This window comes from Balaenoptera physalus (genome assembly GCF_965194825.1).
Source record: "Balaenoptera physalus genome assembly, chromosome: 5".
Classification (NCBI taxonomy): Eukaryota; Metazoa; Chordata; class Mammalia; order Artiodactyla; family Balaenopteridae; genus Balaenoptera; species Balaenoptera physalus.
Genome location: NC_138884.1, coordinates 40902280 through 40926141, shown reverse-complemented (window position 1 = coordinate 40926141; position 23862 = coordinate 40902280). Strand labels below are relative to the sequence as shown.

Here is a 23862-nt window from a genome sequence, read left to right as displayed (position 1 = left end):
CTTTTTTTTGATTTCATATCTATCAGCAAGTTAAAAAAATGTCATCCAGAGTATTTTTTTATTTGCATTTCTCTGGTTAGGATTGAGCTTGAGTATCCTTTCATTTGTATGAGGATAATTTGTATTTTTTTTCCTGTAAAGTGTCAATTCATAAACTGAACATTTTTTCATTGGTCTTTTTCTTAGTGATTTCTAGAAGCTTTTTTATGTACTAGGGAAATTAGCCTATCATTGCTGATATGAGTTATAAATTTTTTCCCATTGTATTGTTGGTCTCTCAACTTTGCTTATATCATTATTTTAGTAAATCTATTTATTTATTATTTATTTTTGGCTGTATTGGGTCTTGGCCATGCACAGGCTTTCTCTAGTTGTGGCAAGCACAGGCTACTCTTCATTGCGATATGTGGGCTTCTTATAGCAGTGGCTTCTCTTGTTGTGGAGCATGGGCTCTAGGGTGCACGGGCTTCAGTAGTTGTGGCACGTGGTCTCAGTAGTTCTGGCTCATGGGTTCTAGAGAACAGGCTCAGTAGTTGTGGCACATGGGCTTAGTTGCTCTGCAGCATGTGGGATCTTCCTGGACCAGGGCTCAAACTCATGTCCTCTGCATTGGCAGGTGGATTCTTAACCACTGTGCCACCAGGGAAGTCTTATATCATTTTATTCCATGAGAAAATTAATTTTATTTTCAGGTGTCAAATCTATCAGTCTTTTTTTATGGCTTCTGATTTTCAGGTGTAGTTGAAAGGACTTTCTCCAAAATTTAGGGTCAAAGCTCCCATTTTTCTTCTAATGACTTTATGATTTTAATATCTTAACATTTTAATATTTGCTCTACTTAGAATTTATCCTAGTGTATGATGGGAAATATGATTCCATCTTTATTTTTTCCAAATGAATCTTTCATAAAACAGCACATCTTTTACCCACTGATTTGAGGTACTGCCTTTATTATATGATACATTAGATCATTCCCATATTTTCAGGTCTGTTTGTTTCTTAACTTTCTGTTCCATTGGTCAATCTCACTGTACATATTCCAGTACGACACTGTTTCATCATCAGGACTTTATATATTTTCATATATGTTTGGGTTGATCTCCCTTCATAACTCTTCATTCAAAGTATTTCTGCATATTCTTGGGGGTTTTTTTTCCACATAAAATTTAGAATCAGTAGTAGCTAGAGACACATACAGGACCCAAAGCAGGCTATTTAAAGATAGGATAAAAAGATGTCACACTTCGGAATAAACTCAGGAAATGTGCAATACCAATATAAAGAAAACTTTAGAACACTCCTGAAGGACACAAATGAATACTGAGAAATTAGAACAAAACTGTCCTTGTATAGAAACAATCTTATAATGATGCTATAAAGATGTCAGTTTTCCCTGAAGTAATTTACAAATTTAATGCAATCCTAATAAAAATACCAACAGAATTTATTGTTGTTTATGTGTTGACTTTAGTACTGCTATAATGCTAAATCCATGCAGAGAAACAGTAATAAGGCGATCAAAACTGGTTCAGTTGTTTGAATGAGGATAGTAGTGTTCTATGATGATTTCCTTAAACTCTTAAATAATGCTTTGTTCTAAGAAAAATTAAAAATCTTCTTATATTAAGGAGACGTATGCTAATTCTGCTAGTATCTTTTAGAGTAGTAACTGAATGTAAATGTTTCAGTTTTCAGTTTTATTTTCACATTGTCTTGAAAATGAGATAGAATTTCCTTAGTGACTAAGTCATAGTTAGGTACACAATGTTTTATTACAGTGGTTAGTCACTTTCTCATTCTAATCAATCCTCTGGAAAACAAAAACTAGTCAAAGACCTAAGACAAAATAACTTGTTTTGGTATACAATATATCCCTATAATACAGCGCTACCTAAAAAAAAAATCCATGTACAACATGTTACAGCTCTATTCCCCATCTTACCAATTTCTTATTGAAATTTGTTTGCAGAGAGAATGGAAAAATACCCTTATACAGAAGAGCGAATTACTTCAATCTTCATGTAAAGTAACATCTCAAAATTTTGATGTACAACCTAGTTTGGGGAGTGAGCAATTGATGGGTCACTGTTTTAGGTGAAAATTGTAGCCAAAGATCAGGTAGGATGCTTCGTCAAGCTGGTTCCCAGATTAATTCATAGTTACCTTTAATAAGAAAATAAGCAAAAGATTCAGACTCCAACAAACAACAGACAGAAGGACTTTTTAAGAAACCTCTTTTAATTATTACTCAAGATAACATTGAATCATGTAAATTGATATTAAGGTTGATAATTAATTGCCTATTTCCTGCCCTGACTTTTTAGCACCTGCCGGTAAACTCAAGGTTGCTTTCAGTTCCTCTCTCTCTCTATGCTAAATGGAATGGACAATGAGGTTTTTTCAGTTAGTTTCTGAGGACACAGCATGGTCACTGCTTTTCTTTCACCTAGCTAGAGGTCCTGCCTCTCTCTAAAGTAACAAGATGATTGACTGTGGTCCAATTACAGCTTTTATTTTCTCAGTTAGGATTCTGAAAAGAGGTTCTCTGTTTATTAGAAGTAGCAAGGATGAAAACATTCTCATGATGAAGAGCAAAATGTTAAGACAAAAAGAAGATTTCACACCTCTCTTCAATCCTTTTGTTGTATGTGAATAATTGCATGTTAATGGAACCTTACATTACCATATTCTCCTTGTGACATTATCAATTCCATTTATGTACTGATGAAAGAAGCATAGACACCTAATAATTTACCAAAATACCACTCCTCCCAAGCCATTCAGCCTGCAGAGGCAGGGTTGTCCAAGTGTTCCGTGACACCATTGCTCTTTGGAATACAAGGAAACCACTAAACTTTATAGTTTTAGCAGAAACTTGAAGAAACGGAGAGACAGTCCAAGCTGCAGGATGAAAGGCCAAATGCTATTAACATTTCAAGTATTCCTAGATCATTGTTTAGATTTCATATTAATCCTCAGATACTCAGTCATTTTTTGGAAGGGAGTATAGCAGGGAAGCCAAATGGTTCTAAAATTCACCTGGTATAATAAAAATGTGAGACTATGGAAGATAATATTTTCAAAATAATATGAAGCGGGACTGTACCAATCAAGCAATGAAATATGAACTTACCATTTCACTCTCCTGTGAATCTACATTCTTCTACCCTCCTGGATTATTCCCATCAAGTCTCAGGATAAGTAATCTTAATAAACATAAACTCTCTTAATTCTTCATTTCCCTCCAGCTATGATATCATCTTTTTTAATAGCTAAACTTCTGGAAAGTTTGTTTACACTTCCTTAGTTCTTCATATCCTTTTCATCCTCAATAAACCCCCATCTTATCCCTTTTCTGAAACTAAACTTTGAGAGTTAAGATTTTGCTAGAGCATCTAGCCTATGGTATGTATTCTTTTCTGCCCTGTTTCTTAGACCTCTAGGCATTCTGCACAGTCGATTTCCCCTTCCACTTGAGCTGTCTCCTCCTCTGCTGCCATGTTCCTCGGTTTACCTCTCAGCATTCTGCCTTTCTTCTCCAAATCACCTGTTGGCAGCTCTTTTTTTTTTTTTTTTTCAAACCTGTGTTCTAAATGTTACCGTGGCCTGCTAGGCCCCGTCTGATCTTACATGTATACCTTGTCATTCTCATCTGGGACCCTGCTCCCATCTCCCGCCAGGCTTTATTCACACTGGCTCTCTGGCTTCCTCTCCCATCCCAAGTTTTCCCCACTTGTCAGAGTCCTCACACACACTCTTCTGTCTGTGTGGGGTGCCCTCCCCTCAGTGCACATCACCAGTGGCTCCTCTTACCCATCACGTCTCAAAGTGACTTTCCCTGAATCCACTTTTCTTTGAAAGTAAGTACTTCCTTTCATTTTTTATCAATCACAACAGCTTGTTTATATGTTTCATAGAATTTCACACAATTTGGAATTATCTGTTGTTTACGTACTTGTTTATTAAGCATCTATTTTGAAAGTTCCCTAAGGGACAGGAACAGTAACCTGTGTGTTTGTATTTTATAATCACTTCATGCATTGCTCCCTGTATACTGCTTGACCCAGAGTAAGATCTCAGTGCTTAACATTGAATGAATGAGCACAAATTATAGTATAGTACAAGTAGAATAATAGCCTCAGAACCTGTTACCTGTAAGGACGTACTATATAATAAAGTAACACAAATTAATGGATGCAAGGCAATAACAATTGGGATTATTTGTGACATTTGGACATAAAATCACTTCAAACAATTACTTTACTGCAATACAAACTTCAAAAGATTTAAACATTAAATATAAAATGCCAAACAATAGAATACATCATATTAATAATACAAAATAAAAAATCAGTATAATTGCTGGCTGGAGGGTAATTTCCTACAACTTTGGAGAATAAATCATTATTGTCCAGCAAAGTCGAACATATTCATACCCTACAAACTGGCAATTTCATTCCTAGGCATATACTTGGAGAGAAAATCTTGGCTTATAAGCCCAAGGAATCAAACAGGGATATTTACAGCAGCATTGTCTTTGTGTGGAAAAAACATTAGAACATCATGTCTTCAACACCAAAATAGATTAGTAAACTGTGATATGTTGATATACTGGAATTCTGTGCATCAATGAACTAGAGCTACAGCTCCATATAGATGGATCTTAGAACTATGGTCATAAATAAAGGACAGATGCAAAAGAATATATAACATGGTACCTTTTAGCATAAACTCAAAAAACCTGCAAAACAAAATTATTTGTTGTTTGGGGATGAATATGTGTGTGTGATAAAGGTATTAAGGGATGCACTGCAACTTAAGCACTAAATTCAGTAATGGTTATCTCTGGATGGTGGAGAGAAAGCAAGTGTGGTGAGGGAGTGAATACAAGGGCTGCACAAGTATTGGTCATGTTTTATTTCAAAAGGCAGGTAGTGGGTACACAGATTTTGACTATATTACTCTTTAAACAGTTTAGTTGTCTATGGTTGAAATATTAATTTTTTGGTAAAAAATTAAGGACTAAAAATAATGTAGATAAAATGCTACAAGGATAATATTTATTATATGAAAATATGTAAGTTGCTAAAAATTACAAGCACCAATACCCATACAGTTAAAAGAGCCAAATAATAGAGCAAAAACTTCACAAAAGCACTAAAGAAATGAAAATGTGCTCAAGCTCAATAACAAGCAAAGAAACATGAACCTCAATATTCAAATATTTCTAAACACTGTGAAGTATCGTCTGCTGCCATCACGTATTCAACATTTGCACCCAGTAAATTTATTTCTGAGACTCTGTTCTCAGAAAGTCATCACTAACTTCTAATAATTATTCTCTTTGAATGATGGGATTACAGGTCTTTTTTTCCTATTTTACATAATTCTTTTAAAACATTATCACTTTTAATATTTAAAAAATAAAGTGGTGCGTTAACGCCTATTGATAGTATACTCATAAATTAACAATATTCCCTAGCTGCTATTACTTTATAACCAATTAAGCTAGCAAATGACATTTAAATACCTTATAATGATTATTTTGTTCTTCAGCAAGCAACTTGATTTGAAAATAATGGTCATATTTGTATATAAATTTATATATAAATAGTTTTCTATTTTCTCTTTAGGAAAAAAAAGAAAGGAAGGAAAGAATTGAACGAAAACAAAAGAAACATCATCCCTTTCTTGAAAATGAGGCACTTCCTCCATGGAGCCCTCCAAGCAGAACTGTGTTCTCAAAAATGTTTTGATAATTCTTATTCTTGCGTTATTTAGTTATTTATCAATTCACCAATTTTAGCCAAATTAAATTTAAAACTATTAATTAAATTATTTATAGTTAGAAGAGTCTATTTTAATTAAATGCTGGTCACTTCTGCTGACAATGAAAAAGATGCTTTAGAGTTTAATCAGTGAAAGCACTGAAAGCATTTTTGAACTGTAGATAAACTGCTTCAAATGAAGAGCTAATAATCAGATTGCTTTTACCATTGAAATACATAACCATTTATCATGTCCTGATAATTCTTTTTTTTTTTTTTTTTTTTGTTTTGTTTGTTTTTTTATACTGCAGGTTCTTATTAGGCATCAATTTTATACATATCAGTGTATACATGTCAATCCCAATCGCCCAATTCAGCACACCACCATCCCCACCTCACCGCAGTTTTCCCCCCTTGGTGTCCATATGTCCATTCTCTACACCTGTGTCTCAACTTCTGCCCTGCAAACTGGCTCATCTGTATCAATTTTCTAGGTTCCACATACATGCATTAATATATGATATTTGTTTTTCTCTTTCTGACTTACTTCACTCTGTATGATAGTCTCTAGATCCATCCACGTCTCAACAAATGACTCAATTTCGTTCCTTTTTATGGCTGAGTAATATTCCATTGTATATATGTACCACATCTTCTTTATCCATTCGTCTGTAGATGGGCATTTAGGTTGCTTCCATGACCTGGCTATTGTAAATAGTGCTGCAATGAACATTCGGGTGCATGTGTCTTTTTGAATTACGGTTTTCTCTGGGTATATGCCCAGTAGTGGGATTGCTGGGTCATATGGTAATTCTATTTTTAGTTTTTTAAGGAACCTCCATATTGTTCTCCAGAGTGGCTGTATCAATTTACATTCCCACCAACAGTGCAAGAGGGTTCCCTTTTCTCCACACCCTCTCCAGCATTTGTTGTTTGTAGATTTTCTGATGATCCCCATTCTAACAGGAGTGAGGTGATACCTCATTGTAGTTTTGATTTGCATTTCTCTAATAATTAGTGATGTTGAGCAGCTTTTCATGTGCTTCGTGGCCATCTGTATGTCTTCTTTGGAGAAATGTCTATTTAGGTCTTCTGCCCATTTTTGGATTGGGGTGTTTGTTTCTTTGATATTGAGCTGAATGAGCTGTTTATATATTTTGGAGATTAATCCTTTGTCCGTTGATTCATTTGCAAATATTTTCTCCCATTCTGAGGGTTGTCTTTTCGTCTTGTTTATGGTTTCCTTTGCTGTGCAAAAGCTTTGAAGTTTCATTAGGTCCCACTTGTTTATTTTTGTTTTTATTTCCATTACTCTAGGAGGTGGATCAAAAAAGATCTTGCTGTGATTTATGTCAAAGAGTGTTCTTCCTATGTTTTCCTCTAAGAGTTTTATAGTGTCCAGTCTTATATTTAGGTCTCTAATCCATTTTGAGTTTATTTTTGTGTATGGTGTTAGGGAGTATTCTAATTTCATTCTTTTACATGTAGCTGTCCAGTTTTCCCAGCACCACTTATTGAAGAGACTGTCTTTTCTCCATTGTATATCTTTGCCTCCTTTGTCATAGATTAGTTGACCATAGGTGCGTGGGTTAATCTCTGGGCTTTCTATCTTGTTCCATTGATCTATGTTTCTGTTTTTGTGCCAGTACCATATTGTCTTGATTACTGTAGCTTTGTAGTATAGTCTGAAGTCAGGGAGTCTGATTCCTCCAGCTCCATTTTTTTGCCTCAAGACTGCTTTGGCTATTCGGGGTCTTTTGTGTCTCCATACAAATTTTAAGATGATTTGTTCTAGCTCCATAAAAAATGCCATTGGTAATTTGATAGGGATTGCATTGAATCTGTAGATTGCTTTGGGTAGTATACTCATTTTCACAATGTTGATTCTTCCAATCCAAGAACATGGTATATCTCTCCATCTGTTGGTATCATCTTTAATTTCTTTCATCAGTGTCTTATAGTTTTCTGCATACAGGTCTTCTGTCTCCCTAGGTAGGTTTATTCCTAGGTATTTTATTCTTCTTGTTGCAATGGTAAATGGGAGTGTTTCCATAATTTCTCTTTCAGATTTTTCATCATTAGTGTATAGGAATGCAAGAGATTTCTGTGCATTAATTTTGTATCCTGCAACTTTACCATATTCATTAATTAGCTCTAGCAGTTTTCTGGTGGCAGTTTTAGGATTCTCTATGTATAGTATCATGTCATCCGCAAACAGTGACAGTTTTACTTCCTCTTTTCCAATTTGTATTCCTTTTATTTCTTTTTCTTCTCTGATTGCCGTGGCTAGGACTTCCAGAACTATGTTGAATAATAGTGGTGAGAGTGGACATCCTTGTCTCGTTCCTGATCTTAGAGGAAATGCTTTCAGTTTTTCACCATTGAGAATGATGTTTGCTGTGGGTTTGTCATATATGGCCTTTATTATGTTGAGGTAGGTTCCCTCTATGCCCACTTTCTGGAGAGTTTTTATCATAAATGGGTGTTGAATTTTGTCAAAAGCTTTTTCTGCATCTATTGAGATGATCATATGGTTTTTATTCTTCAGTTTGTTAATATGGTGTATCACATTGATTGATTTGCGTATATTGAAGAATCCTTGCATCCCTGGGATAAATCCCACTTGATCGTGGTGTATGATCCTTTTAATGTGTTGTTGGATTCTGTTTGCTAGTATTTTGTTGAGGATTTTTGCATCTATATTCATCAGTGATATTGGTCTGTAATTTTCTTTTTTTGTAGTGTCTTTTTCTGGTTTTGGTATCAGGGTGATGGTGGCCTCATAGAATGAGTTTGGGAGTGTTCCTTCCTCTGCAATTTTTTGGAAGAGTTTGAGAAGGATGGGTGTTAGCTCTTCTCTAAATGTTTGATAGAATTCACCTGTGAAGCCATCTGGTCCTGGACTTTTGTTTGTTGGAAGATTTTTAATCACAGTTTCAATTTCATTACTTGTGATTGGTCTGTTCATATTTTCTGTTCCTTCCTGATTCAGTCTTGGAAGGTTATACCTTTCTAAGAATTTGTCCATTTCTTCCAGGTTGTCCATTTTATTGGCATAAAGTTGCTTATAGTAGTCTCTTAGGATGTTTTGTATTTCTGCGGTGTCTGTTGTAACTTCTCCTTTTTCATTTCTGATTTTATTGATTTGAGTCCTCTCCCTCTTTTTCTTGATGAGTCTGGCTAATGGCTTATCAATTTTGTTTATCTTCTCAAAGAACCAACTTTTAGTTTTATTGATCTTTGCTATTGTTTTCTTTGTTTCTATCTCATTTATTTCTGCTCTGATCTTTATGATTTCTTTCCTTCTGCTAACTTTGGGTTTTGTTTGTTCTTCTTTCTCTAGTTTCTTTAGGTGTAAGGTTAGATTGTTTACTTGAGATTTTTCTTGTTTCTTTAGGTAGGCTTGTATAGCTATAAACTTCCCTCTTAGAACCGCTTTTGCTGCATCCCATAGGTTTTGGGTCGTCGTGTTTTCATTGTCATTTGTCTCTAGGTATTTTTTGATTTCCTCTTTGATTTCTTCAGTGATCTTTTGGTTATTTAGTAACGTATTGTTTAGCCTCCATGTGTTTGTCTTTTTTACGTTTTTTTCCCTGTAATTCATTTCTAATCTCATAGCGTTGTGGTCAGAAAAGATGCTTGCTATGATTTCAATTTTCTTAAATTTACTGAGGCTTGATTTGTGACCCAAGATGTGATCTATCCTGGAGAATGTTCCGTGCGCACTTGAGAAGAATGTGTAATCTGCTGTTTTTGGTTGGAATGTCCTATATATATCAATTAAATCTATCTGGTCTATTGTGTCATTTAAAGCTTCTGTTTCCTTATTTATTTTCATTTTGGATGATCTGTCCATTGGTGTAAGTGAAGTGTTAAAGTCCCCCACTATTATTGTGTTACTGTCGATTTCCTCTTTTATAGCTGTTAGCAGTTGCCTTATGTATTGAGGTGCTCCTATGTTGGGTGCATATATATTTATAATTGTTATATCTTCTTCTTGGATTGATCCCTGGATCATTATGTAGTGTCCTTCCTTGTCTCTTGTAACATTCTTTATTTTAAAGTCTATTTTATCTGATATGAGTATAGCTACTCCAGCTTTCTTTTGATTTCCATTTGCATGGAATATCTTTTTCCATCCCCTAACTTTCAGTCTGTATGTGTCCCTAGGTCTAAAGTGGGTCTCTTGTAGACAGCATATATATGGGTCCTGTTTTTGTATCCATTCAGCCAGTCTATGTCTTTTGGTTGGGGCATTTAATCCATTCACGTTTAAGGTAATTATCGATATGTATGTTCCTATGACCATTTTCTTAATTGTTTTGGGTTTGTTTTTGTAGGTCCTTTTCTTCTCTTGTGTTTCCCACTTAGAGAAGTTCCTTTAGCATTTGTTGTAGAGCTGGTTTGGTGGTGCTGAATTCTCTTAGCTTTTGCTTGTCTGTAAAGCTTTTGATTTCTCCATCAAATCTAAATGAGATCCTTGCCGGGTAGAGTAATCTTGGTTGTAGGTTCTTCCCTTTCATCACTTTAAGTATATCATGCCACTCCCTTCTGGCTTGCAGAGTTTCTGCTGAGAAATCAGCTGTTAACCTTATGAGAGTTCCCTTGTATGTTATTTGTCGTTTTTCCCTTGCTGCTTTCAATAATTTTTCTTTGTCTTTAATTTTTGCCACTTTGATTACTATGTGTCTCGGCGTGTTTCTCCTTGGGTTTATTCTGTATGGGACTCTCTGCGCTTCCTGGACTTGGGTGGCTATCTCCTTTCCCATGTTAGGGAAGTTTTCGACTATAATCTCTTCAAATATTTTCTCTGGTCCTTTCTCTCTCTCTTCTCCTTCTGGGACCCCTATAATGCGAATGTTGTTGCGTTTAATGTTGTCCCAGAGGTCTCTTAGGCTGTCTTCATTTCTTTTCATTCTTTTTTCTTTAGTCTGTTCCGCAGCAGTGAATTCCACCATTCTGTCTTCCAGGTCACTTATCCGTTCTTCTGCCTCAGTTATTCTGCTATTGATTCCTTCTAGTGTAGTTTTCATTTCAGTTATTGTATTGGTCATCTCTGTTTGTTTGTTCTTTAATTCTTCTAGGTCTTTGTTAATCATTTCTTGCATCTTCTCAATCTTTGCCTCCATTCTTATTCCGAGGTCCTGGATCATCTTCACTATCATTATTCTGAATTCTTTCTCTGGAAGGTTGCCTATCTCCACTTCATTTAGTTGTTTTTCTGGGGTTTTTTCTTGTTCCTTCATCTGGTATATAGCCCTCTGCCTTTTCATCTTCTCTATCTTTCTGTAACTGTGGTTTTTGGTCCGCAGGCTGCAGGATTGTAGTTTTTCTTGCTTCTGCTCTCTGCCCTCTGGTGGTTGAGGCTATCTAAGAGGCTTGATGGTAGGCTCTGGTGGTGGGTAGAGCTGACTGTTGCTGTCCTGATAATTCTTATAGTCTGATGATCCATGATCACTTTCCCTAACCTGTGCATGTTATTTAAGTATGATTATTCTCCAGCATAAAAAGAAAACCATCTAAGTACCATAATCATAGAAATAATTGATTTTGCAAGTGATTGCACATGTAGAGTCAGGTTTTAAAATGAATGGTCACTGGGGAGTATGCATATATTATTTATTCTAAAACTAATCTTTAGCTCAAAGTAGTTGCATTTGCACTGTGCAAGTTAGAATTTTGGTCAACTGAGGCAGTAGTTCAGTAGAATCATCCAATCACTGAGGCATTTTATTTAAGAATGTTGCCATATGTTTTAATATGAGTATACTTTATCTGTTCCTGCTTAAGTGACAATCATAGGCACTTTATAATGAGCAGACTTCTGAAATGTGTCTTCCTAAATTCTATCTCACTTTACTATTTCATTGATATCAAAAGATGTCTATTTCATGGTAATTATATACACTACTTATGGAAATTCCACAAGAGTCCAAGGTCATTATCACTATTATTATTTTCCAGACTAAAGCCATAAAGATGATAACGGTAAGTTTTGTCCTCTTAGCTAATCCAGTGTCATCTACCTTATATTTAGAAGACAGCTGTATGGGAAGGTAATTTGTAGAAAATGTCCAAAGAATCTATTTATTTATTTGATCTCTGCATATCCTCATTAATCGGACTCATACTTGAACTGGTCAACTAGTTTATCACAGACCAAATGTATGCTCTCAGAGTTGAAATGCTACTGTAGCCAATGATGCAATGCAATGATAGATGACAAAAAAGTTACTATTTATGAAGTACCTGTTGTATCCTCTCTACTAGATCTTTACAAGTATTATTTTTTGTCTTTACAACAACTATTCAGAGTACATGTTATTAGCTTCATTTTGCAGATAAAAATACTGAGACTCAGAGAAATCAAAGAACTTGCCACACATTTAGCATGTGACTGAGCTGGGATTAGAGCTGATGAAGTCTCTCTACCTCTAGAATTCAGATGCTCATGTTCATGCTCTCATGTGACCTCAGAGAATTGTAAATTCTCTCAAGACCTCTGTATTATATCAACCTTAAAAACATATTTTACTTCTCAGATCCTAAAATCATGTATTGTTATCCAGAGATTATCTTTCCTTTAAGAAATTGCTGTTTGTTATTAGAGACAGTTAACCTCATTAGATCTTCAAAATAAAAGAAAAGAATTCATAGTATTTAAGGAGTTAGTCAAATGCCCGTGTCTAGTATTATAATGTCAGAGCACCCAGCAGGTTATGTAACTTAGGCTTTCAGACAGTTACTCGGGAGGCTTCACACTCTGAGGATTAGCTTTCTTGCTGCAGTGGATGTGCAAGGTAAGAAAGGTGTCGTGGATCACTTTGTAAGATCACATCAGTGCTACAGATAAATTTAAAAATTTCATAAATAAAACTGGAAGCCTTTTTATACCACTGGAACTAGGAGAATCTGTCATGAAATTGAACTAATTACCATCAGTATCAGTATGGGATTTAGGGCCTCCCTTAGTTCATTCGTGTGTCCCCCACAGTACCAAACAGAAAAGATTAAGTATTTATTGTATTGAATTCTATTCAGAGCTTAAAAGATATTTGCAAACTCCAGGGAAGTAAAAGGAAAAATAGAAAAATGTACAGCTACTTTTATGAATGTGAGATCTTAAGTGTGTGTGTCATAGATTTCACATTAAATATTGACTTAAGCATTCTGAACATTTTCTTCTAATTTATCATGCATAGTGGATTAACTATTATCACCTCTGAGTTGTGAGAATTGAAGTTAGTTAATTAATATAAAGAATATGGCACATAAGAAAAGGCTTAATAAATGTTCATTGTTTTCACTTACTTCCTACCTTGAGCCGTTTGTTTCCCCACCTCATGTTTGTGAGAAGGTTAACATGGATGAGGCTGATAATGATGAGTTAACATTGCACTTGGTTAGCATATAAGAAGAAATCTCTGCTTTCCTCGCCAGTCTAGGTTGTAGCACTCAAGAGAAAATATAGAGGTGACCTGCGTTTGGGACCTTCTAAAAAGAAATCTAAATACTAATTCCTTAGCACTGCTTGTGAGGTCAATGAAAAGGGAAATTGAGGTGTTTTCAAAGACCCAACAAGTCATTTCCCTCAAATGGGATTTTCATCTTACTATGCTAAATAATATGTTATTTCCTGTTTACAGCAAGCTGTGCTGATTGAATTGTCTAGTTGAATGAAATCACCTCTTTGCCTATAGCAGAAATAAAGCTGAGTTCTCGGAGCTGGATGAAAATACAGTGCTATTTACTTTCTGAGATCCAAAGGGAGAATCAAGCCAGGTAATATTCTCCTGAATATATTTGTCTATTTAAAGTGTATGCTTTCCCCATATTTCCTTAGAAATTATCAGATATCAATATCATTAACTTTCATTAAGTTTTTGTTATAATATGAGGGAATGTTAATTCAAATTAAAGACACTAAAAGCCTATAGATTTTCAGATTAAACTTCTAGTTGTGTAAACTGTATTGAGCACTTGAAGAATGCTGACACTTAAATAGGAATTTAATGAATATTTTAAAACATTACTGAAAACAATTTCCCTAGCAATTTAAATAATAATACTAAAAAATAAAATTTTATTCAGAAATGAAGTTTCATAATAACCAAGAAAATTAGTGACATAAATAAAAAGAAACAATATGGCATTTTAGATCAGTAGGAGGTTAAAATTTTCTTAATGTAAGAAAATAAGAACTGTTCAGGGATAACAATATTCCAGTGGTTTGTATTGTACCACATTTTGAAAATGTTAGTAGTCCTTTTATTGTTTTATATAGTATTGAAACTGATATTTTTCATGTTGCCAAAGCCGTACCTGATAGTAGTTAGGTGTCCAAAGGTATATGTACCTTAGAGTTATATAACTATGAATCTGAAAGGAATTTTAATAAGCCTGGCCCAGACTTATTTCTAAATTGAAGAAACTGATTTCCAAAGCCTCTGACTTGCTCAAGCTCACACAAATGACCATAAGAAATCTAGAGTGACAACTCAGGTGTCAGGTTTCCCAGCTATAGACTGTCCACCATTCCACAATTTTGATAATCTTATAAAAGTTTTGCACTAACTCTTGTAACTGTGGTCATTATTAATGTCATTGATTTTTATCCTCTCAGATGTGCCCTTGCTCTTTCACGGCCTTCTCCATAACTATCCACCAGATCAGAGCCGTTTGTGCACCTACACTGTCACTGAAAATGTGGGGAAATACTGACGTTTTTTAAATCCTGAGTCATGGACTAAGATACAGTAGAGAAAAAGAATTTTACAAAATAAGAGAAATTGATGTTTGTCAAAATAGCTCCCAAGAATAAACTAATACAGAAAACACATTTTCCTGATTTAATTTTGACTCTGCTTTCAATAGTGCTCTATTAAAAAGTATTTAAACCCATATGCCTCCATTCTACACAAAGCAAAGATACTATCAATTATCCTGCTTCCTAGGTACATTGGCTGACAGAAATAATGAATACTATGTAACATTAACTGAAGACTTCTCTGAATTCTTTTTACTTTAAAATTTCATGTGATTTGGTTATTTTGAAACATGTGTTACATGTAGCTGTATAATGTTAACTTGGGTCAACCAAATTCTTGGTATTGGATTTAGGATGTTTTAAGAATTATTTTAGGAGATGTGTTTAATATCTGCTTTTTAGTAACATATTTTTCATGTAATGTTTAATTAAAGTGAACCATACAAGATTTATTTTATTGGGTGATATTATTTATTGACTGTGTCCAAATTTATTTCATAATGATAGAAAATATGGTATGAGTTTTATTTGTGGGCTAAAGGTGAAATAATCATATTTTGTTGATATATCTTTTATTAAAAATCACTGAAAATTTGGATATAAAACTTTTTTACTTAAAACACTACACAAATTACAAAGGTAATGTAAGTATATAATTATTAATAACTAGAAAATGCAAATAGCAAAAATTACCCACATTGTCTTTTCCCAAAGACAATCATAGTTAATATTTTGTTTTCTTCCAGTTTTTATTTTCTAGTTCATTTTCCTCCATACATGAAATTAAGCTGAGTCAATAATGTAGAGGTACAGTCCCCTCTCTCTTCCCTTCTCTCTATTTTTCTCTGTGTCTCTCTATTGCTCTACCATGCTGCTATATGTCTGTATACATATGTGTGTAAAGATATGTGTGTATATTATATAAAATACAACACATGCACATACATGCATATATTCAAACATACATATTTTTATTCTTTAAAAATGAGATCAAACTACATATTTGGTAACCAGATTTTTTCCACTCAACAGTATGTAATGAACATATTTCCATGTTATTACACCTTTCAAATAATCTTTGATGCAACTATAATTTATTTAACCTATTTTTGAGCAATTTGTTTCCTTAAGAATGTTGACTATAATAAGTAATAATACAGTCAACATTCTTGTAGTCAATAGACTTGTTATTAGTGATGGTAGACCTCATTAAATTTGTGAAATGAAAAAATAATTCAGAATATTTAAGAAGTTGGTCAAACGCCTGTATCTAGTATTAAAATGTCAAAATATCTAGTGGGTTATGGAACTTAGGCTTTGAGACAGTCACTCAGGAGGTTTCACACTCTGAGGATTAGCCTTCTTGCTGCAGTGCATGTACAAGATGAGAAAAGTGTCATGGATCACTTTGTAAGATCACATCAGTGCTACAGATAAATAAATTTCATAAGTAAAGCTAGGAACAGATTCATACTGCCAGGACTATAAGACATGGAATGGGAGTTTAATGGGTACAGAATTTCAGTTTTGCAAGATACAGAGTTCTGGAGATTGCACAACCATGTGAATATCCTCAAAATTATGTAACTGTACACTTAAAAGGTGATTACATTATGTTGGGAAAGCTTATGTATATTCTAATATTTACAGTTAAATAGATTGAGCCCTATCAAGAAAACTCTTTTCTTTTTTCTTGGTGTCCTTCTTTTAAGCAACAACAATGAAAAATAAAAAAAGAAAGAAAGAAAGAGAGGAAGGAAGGGGAAGAAAGGAAAGAGAAAGAAAGAAAGGAAAGAGAGAGAGAGAGAAAGAAAAGAAAGGAGTAAAGAAAGAAAAAGAAAAGGAAAGAGGGGAGCCAGACTAGGGCTCACTGGCTCATTCAGTCTAAAGCAGTGGTCCCCAAACTTTTTGGCACCAGGGACTGGTTTTGGGGAAGACAATTTTTCCACGGACTGGGGATGGGTATGAGGATGGTTCAGGTGGTAATGCGAGTGATGGGGAGCAGCAGATGAAGCTTTGCTCACTCACTGGTCACCTCCTGCTGTACGGCCCAGTTCTTAACAGGCCACTGACAAATACCAGTCTGCAGCCCAGGAGTTGGGGACCTCTGGGTTAAAGAATGAATCCTGAGTAGAATTATCTTTTAACTAGGGCTGAAATTCAGATATGCCCAAGTGTGGATGCTGAATCCAGACCCTGCAGCTGTGTCTCGACCCTGATGAGTGGAGGGAGTGGTCACTCTGTAGCTACTTGTTTCTCAGTAGATTTAGAGCTCAGAGTTACACTTTTAAAGCTTGTGATTGTGATCTCCACAAATGCTACCAGATGTTGATTGTTCCATATCAAAACTGTTAGTTCATCAAGTGGTGAACAAGCTGCCATATGCCAGGCTCTTTTGTGAAGCTTTTGGGATATGGCAGTAATAGACAGACATGGGAACTTATATGCAAGTTGGAAGGAGACAAACAGAAATCACTGAACAAATAAACAAAATAATTTTAGTCTGATAAATTCTATGAAGAAGTTAAAATAATTTAATGTGATAAAGCATGACTGGGATCTAGAAGATTTTTAGCAAATTTTTTAGCAATAAGAATAGAGGAGGCATCTCTGAAGAAACAATATTTGAGTTGTGACTTGAAATGATGAGAAGACAACCCCAGGATGACTGTTGGAAGAATGGTCCAAGCCGAAGGCACACTGAGTGCAAAGGCTTTGAGGAGGGAAAAAGCCAACATTGCTTGGTGATGAACAAGGAGCAGAGAGCAAGGAAATGAGGCCAGAAAGGTACGTAGGCTCTAGCATAAGCAAAGAGAAACCATTTTAAGGAGTCTGAATTTAATTCCAAGTGCAATGGGAGGGTTTTAGTTTGGGACCTAAGTGATCTGACATGTACTTTAAAAAGTTCCCTCAGGCTCCTATGTGGGGGATAGCTGGTTGGAAGATTTCTTTCCTGTCCTGGTAGGGATTGATGGAGACTTGGTCTGGGGTTGTAACAGTAGAGGTAATGAGAAGTGGTTGGATTTAAGATACAGTTAAGTGGTAGAAAAATAGACTTTTCTAATGGACTGAGTAGGAGATATGAAGGATAGAGAAAAGTCAACAACGACTTCAGGGTTTCATCATAGCCTGAGCCAATGGATGCATGATAAGCATGAAGGTGAAATATTTTGGGATGTGAGGGGTGGTGATAGATTTAAGGGAATTGGTCCTAGACATTTCAGAGCCTAGTGAAGAGATTAGGAGAAAGAGATGCTGATTGACCTGAGTATATGTCTGACTCTGCTTGCTCCTTAATTAATGTATACTATACAAAACCCCATGACACAGTTTCATTCAAGGGGCACTTCAAGCCTGGGCCATGATATTTACCAGGATGCAGTCATGTCTTATGACAACCTAGGCCTGGTATTAAGCCCAATCACACACAAGTCCAATAACCACTTCCCTTGCTGTTCGGTCAGTCTTTTCTGCCTTCTCCCACCATATTTAGTAGGGGCTACTTCAGTATATCATGTCCAGGGGTAATGGTAACAAAAGAGATTTCTCTGTCTTTTTACTTCTAGGAAGTTGCCTGCCCCATGTGACTATTTTTTCCACTATTTTTCCAGCAACTTTGTAATTTTGCATATCAATAAATATATGGGAAGATCAATGTTTGTCAAGCAAAACACAAACACAAACTTAATAGTCTATTCTAGAGCTAACAGCAGATAGATTCACAAAATACTGAATTCACAAGTGTTTTATTGTGATTTATAATAAGAAAAATACATACATATATAAGTATATATATATATATTCATATATATATATATATATATTTTAGTCTTCATCCCCATTTCTGGCAGAGAGCTCCTAAAACACTTGGAATTTTCTAATAAGTGATGACAGCAACATAGGTGTCTTGTGTAATGTTAATGAGGTCAGTTTTGGAAAACCCTTAGGTAACTTAAGGATGGGGGCTGGTTGCCAGGAGACCCAACCATGTGATTGGAGAATTGGAACTTTCAGTCCCACCCCCTGACCTCTGGGGAAGGGAGAGGGGTTGGAGGTTGAATCAATTGACTATGTCTAATAATTTAATCAATCATGTTTATGTAATGAAACCTCCATAAAACCTCAAAAGGACGGGTTCAGAGAGCTTCAGGGTTGGTGAACATGTGGAAATTTGGAGACAGTAGCATGCCTGGAGAGGGCATGGAAGCTCTGTGCCCTTACCCATATCTTTCCCTATGTATCTCTTGCATCTAGCTGTTCCTTATTTATATATTTTTATAATAAACCAGTAATCTAGTGAGTAAAATGTTTCTCTGAGTTCTGTGAAAACTCTAGAAAATTAAACCAACCCAAGAAGGGGGTCATGGGAACCTCCAATCTGCAGCCCATTGGTCAGAAGTACAGGTGATAACCTGGGCTTGTGATTGGCATCTGAACTGGGGTGGAGGACTGGGGTGTGAACACAACACAATCTTGAGGAACTGAACACTTATATTGGTAGAATGGACAATTCTTCCTTGATAACAGAACGATACTTATGTCTGGGGCAACAAGGTACCCAGTAAATATTGACTTTCCATCCTTCCTGTGGCTAGTTGTGACTAGATGACACACTTCTGCCAGTTTTGAGCAGATGTCTGCTGAGAAGTATATATGCTTTGACTTTCCTGATAAAAGGGGACAGATGCAGTGAGCTTTGCTATCTTCTTCCTGCCCTATACATGGACATGATAGTGGGAGCTGCAGCCGTAACATTGAAATCAGGAGGAAAAGCAAGAGATTTCCAGATATACCGGCTGCCGAAATAAGGGAGTAACTGCTACTTCTGGATCTCTGTTCTATAAGAAAAATAACCCCCTAGGTGTTAAAGCTGCTGGAAATTGAGTTTTTTACTACTAAGAACCAAACAAAATTCTGACTGACACCCTCTCCTGCTATTCATTCATACAACGAAAATCTGAAACTGATGTTCCGATGTGTTAGTGTGCCAGTCAAAGAAATGCTAGTTACTACCATAGGTGGATCCCAATTTTCAGTGGCCTTAATGCAATAGAAGTTTATTTTTCATGCACTTAAAACTTTTGGACACGGGGTCAGGGGAGTGGAGATGGTGGTGGTGGTGGCACTCAGTCCTTGCTGTCAGTAATCCAGGTTCTGCCATCCTTTAGCAAGTGACCCCTAACATTTAGCTGGCAGAAGGAAAAGAGAACATGTAGAGAAATTCATGGAAGGATTTCACATGCCAGGCCTGGAAGTGGCAGTGCACATCCCTTCTATTCATTCCAGTGGTAGGAATTCAGTACCTAGCATGAGTAACAAGTAAAAATTTGATGTATATCTGTCAAATCTGTCTCTTCTTTTGCCAAATATTTATAATTATGTATATATGCATGTGCATACATCTCTACCTATACTATATTTTATCACCTATTGGGCACTTACTCTATTCTAAGCATGGTGCTAAATGTTTTGTCTGCATTTTATCATTAATCCTCTCAAACACCCTATGAGGTAGGTGCTATTATCCATATTTTACTGATGGGGACACTGAGGCTCAGTAAGTAACTTGCCCAAGAAAACAGAGTCAACAAGTGTTGAAGCTAAAAATTTTTCTTTGTTCTGGGACATAACTTTATTTTTAGATAGTACTTCTGAAACTGTTGTAACAATGATTTATTGTGTCACATCAATTGGCCAGCTTAACAATATGTATTGATGTCACGTATCTAAATAGGCTAAATGTCAGGTCCTCCCTTCTAAATATCGCTTTCTTTATATACCTGCCAATTATCTTTGGCCTTTTAGGAACTGGAGTGATTTTCAAGATTGTTGTAGATGAAAATATTTTTATTTCTAAATATTTAGGTGTATAAACAGTTAGCTTCAGCTATTTCTGCTTTATCTTTTTAAAAATTAATTAATTAATTAATTATGGCTGTGTTGTGTCTTTGTTGCTGCACATGGGCTTTCTCTAGTTGAGACGAATGGACACTACTCCTCTTTGCGGTGTGTGGGCTTCTCATTGTGGTGGTTTCTCTTGTTGTGGAGCACAGGCTCTAGGCATGTGGGCTTCAGTAGTTGTGGCTCATGGGCTCTAGAGTGCACAACTAGAATAGTTGTGGCTCATGGGCTTAGTTGCTCCATGGCATGTGGGATCTTCCTGGACCAGGGCTTGAACCCGTGTTCCCTCATTGGCAGGCGGATTCTTAACAACTGCGCCACCAGGGAAGCCCCTCTGCTTTATCTTAATGCAGTTCATAGAGAATTGAGCAATACCCTGATGTGCTCTATGGTTTATATCACATCTGATTCTCTTTACCTTTCTGCTTTCTGTCCCTATCTAGATTTTCTCTATATTCTTCTGTGCCCGGGTAAGCATTATTGATCATAGGGACAATACTCCCCTTTAGTTCCATATGAAGTGGTACTTGGCCAAATGTCCTCATGATTCCATAAGTTTGCAGTTGATAACAATCTGTTGCCTCTCCCACCTTCTCACAGCTATCAACTCAATAAATTGGTTCCTTATTTATGACAACAAAGGCACTATGGTATTTACACAAATCAACCTCCAAGAAGTGTCTCAGATCACTGAAAATCAATTATGCAAAATAACAATGACCTGTTCCTCTTTTTACATACAGCCTACATAGCTTGACCTCCCTAAAGTATAGCAAAAATTACCATAACAACTGAAGAAAAGAATGATGATTTTCCATTTTACATGTCAAGATAAACTATATGGCATATAAAGAATGATTTGCTTTTATTGTTTTAGAGATCTTCAATCAATTTATTCTCCGGACATCACAATGAATTTGGTTAATTATTAGTATCTCATTTATACATTCTGACCTGACTGAAACAGATACTGAATGACTTGGATTCAAACTTATAAAATCATATTTTGACCCATTTATTTGATGTTTTCTATTCATGGGTGGTTATCATCTGTATATGTATTTTCAAAATCAACTGATAAGCAAGATCAAGTAGAATTTACAGGGGTAATTTTTAGTGAGCTTTAAAAAATATTTCCTTTTGAGGTATAATTTACACTCAATAAAATGCTCAGATCTTAAGAATATCATTCAATCAGTTTGAAAAATGCAAACTGACCCCCACACAGAACATTTCCACCATCTCAGAGAGTTCTCTCATGTCCTTTCCCAGCTTATATCCTCCTTCTGTTTCCCAAGTAATCACTGATCTGATTTTTATCCTCAGTGTTAGTTTGGGCCATTTCAGAATTACACAAAAGTATACATATCAGTAGAAATATACCCAACATAACATTTTTGAGATTCACCTATGTTGCTTATTTTATCATCAGTTTGGTCCATTTTATTGCTGAGTAGAATACTACTCAGTACTCTTTTGTATGAATATACACTTGATTTTTCCTTTGGACTGTTGATAGACATCTGGTTGTTTCCAGTTTTCGGTGATTATGAATAACGTTGTTATAAATATTCTTGTTCAAGGCATTTGGTGGACATATGTTTTCACTTCTCTTGTGCAAATACGTATGACTGGAGGGAAGGGTTCTGAGATGATGGCAGAGGAGAGAGCACCAGATATCTGTCTCCACATCTAGACAACAATTGCAGTGGCAGAATCTGTCTGATGTAAATATTTTGGAACTATGGAGTCTGTCGAAGGTTTATGAGTAAATTATATGATGACCCCAGACTTTAGTGCTAGGTCAAATGAGTTGCCCCTGAACCCTAACCAGAGAAAGGAGACTGGAGAATGTTTTTTAGGAGAAACCAAGACTTGAAGAGAGATAAGAGTACTTTACAGTCTTAGCAAATCTGGGTGAGGGTTTGAGGCCAATAACACTCTTACTGTAACCAGAGCTTTGGATGTCCTCCATAACTGTAAGAATCTGGAAAAACTCATTACATACGCCCTCACATCCTTTAAAGAGAACTAGACTTGGAGTCTGTAGGCTTGCATTTGGATCCCAAATCTGATCCTTCCTGTGTTGTCAGACCTTGAAAGCAAGGCATATAATCTTTGTTAAGCACTACCTTCCTTACAGTGTATTAAATACTAAAATTTGTGCATTAACTACTAAAAATTGTTATAACAGGTAAGATGGTATTAGTTTAAATGAATGAGAGTTTCAAGTCATTGTTAATCTTGGGTGAACCAAAGAGTTATTTGATTATCTAAATAAAGTGATCTCTCTTAAGCTATCTGTATATTTACATGGCTCCTATTACTGCAGTACTTGGATTCTAGAACAGACACATTAGGCTAAATTAATTACCCAGGAGTTGGGAGAAGGCCATCTTTTTTCACTTCACTAGAATCATGAGATAAACAGTTCTTTCACTTTTTGGATGCACTCTGTCAAGAATCAGGAGGGGGTGAGGGAGTAATGACTCTAGAAGCAGATCTTTCATTACCTGGTGAAGACGGTGCTCTCTGCCTCAAGTGAGACGAATGAAGGTACCTTTCTCAACAAAAGCTGTCCTCTAGAATGACCCTTGTTTCCAGTCCTTTTGTCTCTCCCCTGGGACACAGTCACAGAAAGTCTGCTGGAGGCAAAATCAAATCAGTTTGCAATCCATCCATTTAGGAGAAAACATAATAGGTTTTTGATCTATAAAAGAGTTAGAATCTGGTTAGATTTTACCCAGATAATTATGATGAAAATTATCATTCAGGAATTATTTGCTGTCATTTTCAGATTCTATTACCTCAGAGGTGCATTGCATTGTTTAACCACCCAGTCAAATCCTTTTGTGTTTCAGAGGTAACTAAGAAGTACTTTCAGAAGTTTGTCAAACAACTAGATTCTGGAGCCACTCAGAGAAATGCATTGTTACTGTGACAGGGAGATCTGCTTACCTAACAATCATCCCTGAGTGATACTAAGTAATTCTGAAGTCTGACAATGACTGTGATTTTTTTATGGCCCCATCTCCCTGTGAGATTGTATAATTCTACCACTCACATACACTAGGTACAGCTCTAGTACCTATCTTTAAACATCTCTTGAGATAGGGAGTTTTGTACATTCCCTCTAACTGATGCCATGATGGAGAACTCTATTGCTATGTGGCAGTATTAGGAGCCAGTGACAAAGAGAAGGGCTCATGACCTCAGTAGGCTCATGGCAGCAGCAGAACAGAATATCAGCAAGAACATAGCAGCCACAGCCCCATCTCCATGAATGCAACTTAGATGCATCTGTGCCTATCCAGGTACTTGGCTTTTCATCCTTCAAACCTCACTCTTATAGAGAAGATGTAGTCTTAATTTTCTGAAATATTCAGGATAAATTCTAGGTTGAGAAAGTGAAGGACAGAAGTGCAA

At 35.9% G+C, this 23862-nt stretch overlaps 1 protein-coding gene across 6 annotated transcripts in view; it reads left to right on the top strand.

The window, feature by feature from the left end:
- The window catches only part of MAP9 (microtubule associated protein 9), a 61013-nt gene extending 46030 nt beyond the window's left edge, over window positions 1-14983 (top strand). For 3 of the 6 annotated variants that reach the window (XM_082463530.1, XM_082463532.1, XM_082463534.1), the window contains one exon: window positions 5634-6029. In XM_082463530.1, coding sequence (XP_082319656.1) covers window positions 5634-5756 — 123 coding nt within the window. In that variant the 3' untranslated portion in view covers window positions 5757-6029. The other 3 variants (XR_014264151.1, XM_082463533.1, XM_082463531.1) reach the window with 3 other exon arrangements.
- Window positions 14984-23862: the final 8879 nt, after the last annotated feature.